General features: G+C 40.5%; 1 protein-coding gene across 3 annotated transcripts in view; it reads left to right on the top strand.

The window, feature by feature from the left end:
• The first annotated feature begins 527 nt into the window (after positions 1 to 527).
• Positions 528 to 10,857, top strand: part of LRATD1 (LRAT domain containing 1) — a 31,867-nt gene continuing 21,537 nt past the window's right edge. The window contains exons 1-3 of one of the 3 annotated variants that reach the window (XR_006169734.1): positions 528 to 654; positions 1,279 to 2,059; positions 5,978 to 6,117. Coding sequence is in view for 2 of the 3 variants with exons in the window: in XM_042823655.1 (XP_042679589.1) it covers positions 1,316 to 2,167 (852 nt within the window). In the remaining variant the exon portion in view is untranslated. Of the gene's footprint in view, positions 655 to 1,278; positions 3,783 to 5,977; positions 10,379 to 10,857 lie in introns of those variants that run through there. The other 2 variants (XM_042823661.1, XM_042823655.1) reach the window with 2 other exon arrangements.

Raw genomic sequence — 10,857 nt, 5'->3', positions numbered from 1 at the left:
CAATAGGTGAGCAGAACAGCCCATGGGAAAGGCCAGTTTTGTCTGACCATGGGGAAATCCAGAGCTCAGATTGCACGGAGGTTCTGAATTTAGACAAGCGGACACTCATTTCCTTGACGGATGAAGAAATTCTCGGAGAGATACAACCCTCTAGCTAAAGGAAGGGCGTTTTTCTTACCATGGCAATCACTTTTTTTCTGCTTTCTTTTCAGTTGCAGGGCTCGCTTGGCGGTGCGCACACTGCTTGAACCCTCTCTCTCCGGATAGCCGTGCTTCGCACGGAGACACCGAGCGGTCTCCGTGCCACAACCAGAGGCCAGCCACGAGGCGCCGAAATCAGACTCCCGGGCGTTGGGGGACAGCGAGGCCGGACCGGACAGTGACGCCGCGGAGCCCCACTACGGCCGCCGCCACCGGGCGCAGCGCAGCGCGGCGCGGCCAATGAGCGGTGCCGGGGCGGGCTCGGGAGCGGCGCCGCCGGTACTTATGCTCTGCCGGAGGGGCTGAGCAGCCCACAGCAGAGCGGGGCGGCGCGGGCGGAGGAGCCGGGCGAGCTTTGGGGAGGACGGAACTCACCTCCTCTGCGGCGCCCATGGGGACAGAACGACTTTAAAGGAGTTTGGGGGGTTCTGACGACCCGCTGGGCGACCACGGGTACGGAGGGGGGAGAGAGGGACACCTTTCGGGGACAAAGGGTGCTTCTTTTTTTTTTATTTATTTATTTTTTTTATTTTTTTATTTTTATTTTTTCCCCTCTCCTTGCGATGTCCTGGCCGAAATGCGAGGCTGAGCGGGTAGACACGGGTGGCAGCTGCGAGGCCGCCTGCTTCTTCAGCATCCTGTTCTCACGTACAGCAGCTTGGCTCGGCTGCGAGCGGGCTCCGGACCCTCCGGGCCAGCGCTCCCACTGCCCTTTCCCTTGCGGAGCGGAGAGCAGAGGCTCCCGAAGCAACTCCGTCCCCCGCGCGGAGGCGGCGGGCGGCGAGGAGCCGCCTTCTCCTGCGGCGTGGGGCTGGGCCGGGGAGCCGGGAGCCCCGGGGCACTGCCCTGCCCTGCACCCCGAAAGCGAGGGGGAAGGATCCGCGCTGGGAGTTTCCCCTCACTCGGAGGGGAGGGATGGAGCGGGGGAGAAATGGGTGCTCGGGGCGGAATCGCTGAAGTCTTTTGTATGTGTCTTGATTTTTTTTTTTTTTATTATTTTTTTTTTCTCTCTTCCTTTCCTTCCCTCCGTTTGCACTCTCGTTTTCTCTGTCCCTGCCCACCCCACCCTTCCTCCAGATCCGGCGATTCCTGCCCTCGCCTCGCCCTGTCATTGATGGGAAATCAACTGGATCGCATCACCCACCTGAATTACAGTGAGCTGCCTACCGGGGACCCCTCGGGGATCGAGAAGGACGAGCTGCGCGTCGGGGTGGCTTACTTCTTTTCGGATGAGGAGGAGGACCTGGACGAGCGAGGCCAGTCAGAGAAGTACAGCGTGAAGGGCTCCGGCAGCCCTGGCCAGGAGACGCCCACCCACCACCTCCACCACCAGCTCGTGCTGAACGAGACCCAATTCTCCGCTTTCCGCGGCCAGGAATGCATCTTCTCCAAGGTCAGCAGCGGCCCCCAGGCTGGGGACCTGAGCGTCTACTCGGTGTCAGCGCTGCCTGCTCTCTGCAAGCCGGGGGACCTGCTGGAGCTACTCTACCTGGGGCCGTCGGAGCAGCCGCCGCCGCCGCACTGGGCAGTGTACGTGGGCAGCGGGCAGATCATCCACCTGCACCAGGGGCAGATCCGCCAGGACAGCTTGTACGAGGCGGCCGCGGGCAACGTGGGCCGGGTGGTGAATAGCTGGTACCGCTTCCGCCCACTGGTGGCTGAGCTGGTGGTGCAAAACGCCTGCGGGCACCTGGGCTTAAAAAGCGACGAGATCTGCTGGACTAACTCCGAGAGCTTCGCCGCCTGGTGCCGCTTCGGGAAACGGGAGTTCAAAGCCGGGGGGGAGCTGCAGGCTGCTGCCGGCACCCAGCAGCAGTACTATCTCAAGATCCACTTGGCGGAGAACAAAGTGCACACGGTGAGGTTCCACAGTCTGGAGGATCTAATACGCGAGAAGCGCCGAATCGATGCCAGTGGCAAACTGAGAGTGATCAAAGACCTGGCTATAGTGGATGGGAAAGAATAGTGCGCAGTGGGGTACATGGCTATCTTCCTTCTGCCCTACTGGGGAGCCCAGCCTTCCACAGGGGCGGCCGGCTGCACCCTCTTTCCATGGGACGCGACTGAAAGCAGGATCCATGGCAACATTCCAAACAAACAGCGTTCTTTACACCCATAGCCAGTATTTTGTTTGGCTTTCAATAGTGTTAATGCTGAAAGAGCGCTTGAGAGAGAGGAAGAAAGGAGGGGGGAGGTGCACGAAGGCTGTTCTCAGTGTGTGGACAAAGTCTCTCCTGTTAATCGATGTTGACCATTCTAGCAACACGCTAATAAAATTTCAAATTGAAATTTTTTTTTTTAATTTTTATTTCATGGCTTTAATCCATGACAAATTTTAAACATTGGGGGCCATGGATGTGGATTTAGCTAAATGAGTTCTTAGCTAATGTTTGCCTTGCAGCCAACTAAAAGCATCCATCATACTTTGCTAGTTGGAAGGGGTTGCAGGTGGGGGAGTTGTAAATCCTTGTTTGCTTTGTTTCTCAACACTGTTGCTTCAGCCCATAGCTGCAACGCAAATTTTGTCCCAGCCAACTTTAGTGAGACATCAGCAGGGGAAAATGCTTTCACATTTCTGGTTGAAGCTGATCACGTTTAAAATAATGTCTTTGCTTTCTGTCTGCAGCTCTCTGATAAATGTTATCATAATTTATAAGCTGCTTCTACCACCACTTTTTTTAATTTTATTTCGTGAAAAAGTTGGTGAGCAGCTGTTTCCTTGAAACTAAATTTGCTGGTTGAAGGTGTGTTTTAGAGAACAGTGTACTCAGTGTTGGTCCTTGGAGATCCAGCCTCTAGACTCTTATGCTTGGGCTGTGGGTTTGTATCGCTGTAGTGACTCTCATTGCAACACTGCATCACTACCTCTTCATGCACAAATCAACAGAATCCTGCAAGAAACAAATAGGTTTGAATTCTGCATGTTGTCTTTTTAAACAGCAATTTATTACATAGTTACAATTCCACTTGAAGTATATGTAATGTGGCCAAGTTCATTCATATTCTAAGCAACTAAGAATCCCATTCAGTCTTAAGTTTAAGAATCCACAGCTGCATTTAAGATGCCTTTTAATGTGATGTGGGTAATGCCTTGTCTGTATTTCAGATCCAATTCACTCATTGCTTAACTCGCAGTTTTGAAGTGGAAGATCAAAATATTAAATATACGTAAAATCTAAAAAATTATACTGGGGCATTTCTAAATCTGTATTCTATTTTTATTACTCTGAGCTGCGTACAACTTGTAATAAGTGATTTGTCTTTGCATGTTTCAGTGCTGGAAAGGAAATGCATTTGTTTTTGTCTCCTTTCCACACATCAATGTCAGATGACAGAATAGAAGCAACACCCCTGTTCTGTATGTACAATACACTCCACCCCCTATCAATGTACTGTATCCTGGCTCCTTTTTGTATTAAACAATGTAATTAGCAACCTTGATGCAACAGTAACTTCATTTCTACAAAGGGTTTGCCTCCCATACTTGAAGCTGTGAGGGTGGAGTGTAGTTCACTATACGTATCAGCATAAATATGTTTAAAAAAATAAATAAATACACTCTTTCAGTGAAGGTCATCAAACAGGCTTTGTTTACTGATGCACATGGCATAGTTATGCCCTAATTGGCAGTGTTACTTTTATTTTGCCTTTAACCTTAAAGTACTTTTGGTACAATGGGGTAAGCATTATTTTTTTTTAAGTGAATTGCCATACCTTTTATTAAATATGTACTATTTTAACATTAGATGGGTAATAATGTCTGGTAATGGTAGCTCTTTTCCATAAGATTAACAGTCTTCAACACTGTATTTATGTATTTATATTGCATTACATCTCCCAGGCTGTTCCAGTTGCTGAGTACCTCATAGCACTTGAGGGGAGTGCTGTGAGATTGCAGAAAGATACTGATGTTGCAGCCAAAGCACTTAAGGAAAAAATGGAACAGAAATAGTGGGAGAAGGAAGAGTGGGCAAAAGTAATTTAATTCTTCCTTGTAAGATATGTTGAAGAGCTGGGGTAGGAAGAGATGGGAGAGGAAGTAAGTGGCAAGGGTCTACAAAGACAGAAAGAATGGGGTCATGTAAATTTTGAATTCTGAAATGTTTTTTTTCTTTAAATTGTTCACAAATGAATAAAGCAGGGTTAGACAGAGGATCAGTGCAAAAATAGCATTGCAGGTCCTCACCAGTGCAAATTTAGAGCATAGTGACTTTAAACGTTTCACTGTGCTTTGCAAATACTCCGTCTCTCTATCTAAACAGCCTTTTAAACTATTTCTTGTTGGATTTTTTTATTTATTTATTTTTAATGACTGACTAACCTTCACGAACATGTTAGTTTTCCTTAGCTGGCTTTGCTAGATGTGTGTTTATTCAAGCTCTGTCAGAAGTCTTTGGCATTTCTCCAGATTTGTACAGATAAAAGTAACAAGAAAATTAGGGCCTCGGTCCTTTGCATGCGGTCTGGAAGAACGTATTGGAAATATTCATAAATGGCATTGATCTGAGATTACTGCTGAAACTGTTTACAAGTGGCAGTCTGCTGTTCGCAACAGAGATATCCACACGGATCGTTTTACTTTCACTGGATTTTAGTCCTGAGTATCTGAAGCAATCTGGTTCTAATTCATAGTCCACTGAAATTAATAGAAAGGTTCTCACTGACTTCGGTGAGCTTTGGGTCAGGCTGTGTTGATTAGGTGGTGGTTAATATTTGTGGACCTTGAAGAGAGTGAGGTTTAAGTGGCATTGAGGAGAACAGAAGGGCCACCTTTCTGAGGTCAGAGACAGGCAATATTGTGGAAATAGGCAAGAAAACGGGCTAGACCTCAAACAAGCAGCATCAATGTGAAGAAGCAGTAGGAAAAGAGTGAAAAGTGAATAGAAATGATTGTTCGGTGCCTTGAAACAAGAAAGGAAAGGCTGGGGAGCAGTTGGACGCAAGTGAGGCAATTATGTGTATGACTGACAGGTAGAAAAGTAATTGATTATACTCATCTTTCAGGATCAGTGACCTGTCTGAGTTAACATTTCCATTTCCATCAGTAAGGATATTGATAAGTTATATTATATCCATGGGATCTGTTTACATTCTTCAGTCTAGCGTTGTAGGGTAAATATTTATATCTAAGCAATTCTTTGCCATTGAAGTACTGTCTTGTAGTGTGACTGCAGGTTTAGGTTACTTGAAAATCCTGCTTTTGTGCCATGTTTCAAGCTTTCTGTTAACTATTTGGGGAGCTGCTTTATTGAAACTGTTTTGCTTGGATACTATATTCCTTGTCATTTCCAAACGCGGTCTTTTGAATTGCTTTGAGGCTAACATGTTATTAAAAAAATTGTTTCGTGTTCTCTTGAAGCATAGAGAGCCTTTGTGAAATGTTTTACTGGCATGACTGAATTGTTTGCTGGTTATTGGCTGGGTATGTAGGTACAGAAGTATGGGAATGAATGGCAAAATGGGTTTTATCTCCATCAGCTTTGTATTTCTGTGTTACTTTGTTTTCATTTTTTAGGACTTCTTCCCCTCTAAAAATTATCTGTATGCAATTTGAAAAAGACAAAAACCTTCGTTTTATATATATATATATATATATATATATATATATATATATATATATATAGGGCAATATTATGCTACATTGATTTCAGATTGAAATCAGGTTGTAACAAGATATGGCCTTCAGGGTGTGACAAGAAATGGCCTTCAGTCTGTGCAGAGTGTGCATAATGTTAATTATCCTGCCTGATTTAATTTTAGTGTCTTTCATATTCAGGTAAGTGATGTGCAAAAATCTGTCAGAGTTTATAGACCTCTTTATGCGATGTGTTGAGCAGCTGTAACTCCAACCAAAGTTGGCTGAAGTTGAGAGAATTCTGGATCTCACTGGAGACATGGAACATCCTGTAGGATCAGGTACCTCAACCCCCGCTTCCCCCCTTCCCATCCCCCAAAGTTTCCAAATCTGTCTTTTCAACTACAGAAGAAATAGGGGACTGTGATATCTACTGTGACTTTTACTGTTATTTTCTATGAAAGTTTTCTACTAGAGTAGTGTAGAAGTGTTCTGTCCATAATTTTACTTAGCTGTGATGGAAAAAAAAGATGGTATGTGTTGATGCTTATATTTTGTAAATGGTATTTTTTCTGCTTTATATCCCAGGAGAAAGATGATGGTCTCAGTCCAAAAGGATTAATCCAGAAATATGTAGGGAGGTATGATTGGGCTACTAAGCTGAGAGCAGTTTCACTGCAGAATTACGTTTGAAAGGATAATAATGTATGACTAGAGTGTGATCACATGCTGCTGTTTGTTCATGAATGTCAGTGTTTCCATGGCAAATCTGGAATTTATTTACTTAATTATTATGAAATACGAAACTTCTCTGCTCTCTGAGTTCAAATATGACAAGTAAAACAGCTCTACATTCATGGATCCTCTGAATGGTAGTTTGATCTGTCAATTCTTTATTTTTATTTTCCAGTTTCACTATAAAGAAAATTAATACTGGGGTCAGATATTTTACTGAACTGCTTGTAAATGAAAAGAAGATGTTAGGTTGGGAAAAAGGCAGTGAGGATTCTTCTGTTACTTGAAGTGCTATTGGGTTTATTCTCAGTTTATATACATATAAGCTATTAGTCCTACAGTGTTTTTTTTTTTTGTTTGATTTTTGTTTGGTTTTTTTTTTTTTTTTTGAGAAAGTAATTGTGACACTATGTATTCTCTCTTTTGTAATATGATATTAATTTACATATATAATACATATCCCTTGTGAAATTATTCTTTTTCCATATATTGAAATGTCACCATGCCTTGGAAAGTAATCATTATTTGAACCATGTTTATTTTTGAAAAAGAAATTAGAATTTGTCTGATAGCATTTATACTTGAGCAGGTAGTAATATTCACTTTCACTTCTTAATTTTTAATATTTTGCATCATTAACAAATCTACTCAGGTGGTTATATCCAGAGGAATCATCAGCATAGGCCATATGGATTGAGATAGTTGAGATTATGGTTTTATAAGATCACACTTCATTTTTTTTCTTTTTCTTTTTGAAAGAATATTTTTATTTGAGGAATTCTGGGAGTTTCTGGTTCTGCATATGATCCAAGCATAAAACCACTTGCTTCTGCAAATGTTTGTAATATCAGGTCCTTTACCATAAGGGTAAAGGAAGGGTCTATCCCCTTCATCTGGCATTTACTTGAGGTTAAAGTTGAGGAGTAGGTCTAGCCAACATCCTGACCATCAAGTGCACACAATTCAATGGAAAAATTATGTACATGGTGTTTACCAGAAGAGCCTTAATTGCATATTCTTGCTTGTACATATAGTAATTATCTATGCAATTCTGGCATTTTCCTAGGTAAAGTGGGTTAATGCTTTTCAAATATATATTTTTTTCCGCTTGTGTGACTGTGTGGGTACAACTGTTGGACACTGACAGAAGATGGGGAATTAGCATATGGGCTTGTGTCTCTGAAGTGCCAATCCCCTGCTGTTTTAGTAGGGAGTCAGACAGAATTTGAAATTAATGTGAGTACTGCAAAAAAAAAGGTGGGAGAATTAGTTAAACTTTTGAAGAAAGAAGTTCAAGCTAAACTTGAAAGCTGTTCTTTCTTCTCCACGGTTAGTGAGGGTGAGTAACTGTGTATCCCTCATGCACAAAACCATTCCCATTTTGGAGATTCGTTATACGCTCTAGGCTAAATAGTGAGCAAAATAAGCAGTGTCATCAGCCTTAAGTAACAAATAATTTTTCTAAGCCTAAATGCTATTTGGATACACAGTGACATTGGCAATCTACTTTGAAAGTTGCATGAAGTCATGAACTAAACTTAGAAATGAAGGACTTCAGTCGTCTTTCTACTTCCTATGTAGGGGAGGTTAGAGCTTGTTACCAGTACCTACTTCATGAACACAATCCTGTGGTGGGCTTTACAATGAAGCAATCAAACCCTAGAATTAGTTCTAACGTAACACTGAGAACCTATATCCAATGGCATGAGTAAATACAGAGTGCCACATCATGACCCTCCTTCACAGCAGAGTACTTTACACCACAGAAGGAATATTCCTCATAAGTTATTCAGTGTGAGTAAACACATCACAATCTGGTCTCAAAACAGATAATCTCTTTCCATATGTTCCCATTGTTTCCATGTGCCCTTTCAGTCAGTTGAAAGCAATATTAAAGACTGAGTCTGAAAAATGTGATAATTGTTTGTAAATATTTAAACAGAAATTTATATGCATATTGATATACAACTAATATATATAATATTGTAAATATGTATACATATGCATAATGCATACATAATATGTATATAATATGCATATGCACACACAATAAGTCTTGACTGTTTTGTTAGTACTGGTAATAAATGGCAGTCATTACTGTATGTATATTAACTGTGCAACAAATGGATACCCAAGAATATACTGGCAGGATATAAACACTATTCAATATTTATTCTTCAGGGTATGCCATGGTCTTCTGACATCAAGATAAGTTGATTAAATATGTGGGTTTTGATGTATTGCTACTTACTACAGGAAAAAAAAAATCAAGGAGCATTACACTTTGCAATAACAAACTATCCTTTTAGTATGAACTATGCTGCTACTTACTTGTGTGTTCATAAATAAATAAAAATGCCCCAGTAACGTATCTATCCATCCTCTCTTTGGCATACATTAATGATAGCGCCACAATTTATTATTATTATTATTTGTTGTTTTTTTTTTTTTTTACTAATTTAAACATTTGTTATTGCTATTGTTGTTTTTCCGTTTGCTGTAATGTTTTGGAAGCAAACCACTGTATTAAGCTGTGTTCTGTTGTTTAGCCATGCTCACCTACTGTTGTACAGTTGTTTGAAAGTAAAGTGGCAGCTGGCTTTTCTTGATTTTTCTCAGATGTTTTATTTGAAAAGCTGAAAGGCGAGACTTTGAAAAACACTTGTAACTGAGTTGGCTCCTTCCCCACTGAGCACACTGTTGACCTTTCACCAAATTATTTGGGCCATAGCGAGGCTAACCTGTCTACTTTAGAAATCTTACATTATGGATACAGGGTGAAAATGAGATCTGTCAAGAACAGTGAGTGCTGTGAAAATAATAAGTAAATAAAAGCATTGCTGCTGAAAATAGGTCTAATAGAACATGGATAAGTGATATTTCTGGTAATTACAATATCTGATTAAGCACTGGCACCAGTTACTTTTAAGAAGCTTAGGTTGTGTTTCATGCTACAACTTCATTTAACAGAGATGGCTTGGATGAGTGCTGTATCTGTTAATATTTATCATCTAACTGTATGATAGAACTCTGTTTATTTGCATATGACACAACCCTACTTTATCTTTGCATTCAAACTTTTTTGCATGATATGTGTGCCTATTTTACAAGGTTTCTGGATCAGTATTTCTAGCCTGTCTGGCTTTATATCATTGATTCTTCAGTTAGGTGTAATCAAAGGTCATTAATATTGAAAAGTTCACTTTAATTGACCCATCGACTTATTTTAATTATGGCAGTATAAAAGAGTGTCAAGTGCTAAACTCCTACAAAAATAATCAGTTAATATGTGGATTCAATATTTCCTGTGTCTTTTTAGCTCTAGCTAAGGACTGTAAAAGAGTTCCCTCCATCTTTATCTCTCTTTCAAGGTGAAGAAATATGACAAAATAGATGGGTAGAAAAAAAAGCTTCTTAAAAAAAAAAAAAAAAAAAAAAAAAAGGCAGAAATCTTGAACTGTTCTTTTATATTTACTATTTGTATACAGATTAACTTGGAAAAATGCAGGTAAAATTCTCACTTACAGTAGGAGCACCAATTATAGAAATGATACCCTTTGAATTTCGGCATACTAAAATCTTGCTAAATAATTTTCTTTTCCATTTCATAGCATGCTAGTTACTTTTTTAATCCATAGGAACCCAAAGTTGAATTCTCTGTGTGCTGATAATGTACTCTAGCAGAAGCAGAAATGTTAAATGTTTGCATAATGTGAATGATATCAGAAAACCTCTCTTGAATTTCATTTTCCTAAAATCATTAATATCGTGCATACCTTTGAGTCTGCATGAGATTAATGACTTTCCTCAGAATAATTGTCCAAGATAATGTAAATGAAAATAAAGCTGAAACATGACGTGTTAGAATTGTTTGTTTGTTTTTTTTTTACGTTAAGCTACGGATTGTCAAATATTTCTTACTTCTTTGAAATAGGAGTAAGATGTGTACTGATATTTAAGGAGCAGTTCTGTTTGCAAGATCTGTTGACCTCCTTTCTGTGCAGGAGTGCTTTAATGAATAAAATAATGCCAAGAAATAAGAAAATGTAGGATTTTGAGTTTGATAGAATTGACATATTTGCACAAAAGTTCTAGTCCAATTTCAAATCTTAATAGAACTTGCTTCTGACTGAATAACTCAAAAATATGAGATGCTTAGTTCTTATTAGTTTTGTTCGTAATGGTTAGTGTTTTACAGATACAGTCATTTTGGTGCTTTATCTTCTCAATACTTCATTGATGATCTCTCAAACTGTTTTGTGTGTGTGTGTATGATTTTTCTGTCGTGCTTGTTTGTTTTTGAGTTAACAAGTATGTAAAATCCTAACATCTGAGAATGAAAACCC

Source organism: Centrocercus urophasianus, unplaced genomic scaffold (genome assembly GCF_019232065.1).
Source record: "Centrocercus urophasianus isolate 14NV4802_14NV808 unplaced genomic scaffold, USGS_Curo_1.0 seq_10, whole genome shotgun sequence".
In the NCBI taxonomy this organism is placed as follows: domain Eukaryota; kingdom Metazoa; phylum Chordata; class Aves; order Galliformes; family Phasianidae; genus Centrocercus; species Centrocercus urophasianus.
This window is presented reverse-complemented; position numbering and strand designations above follow the sequence as displayed.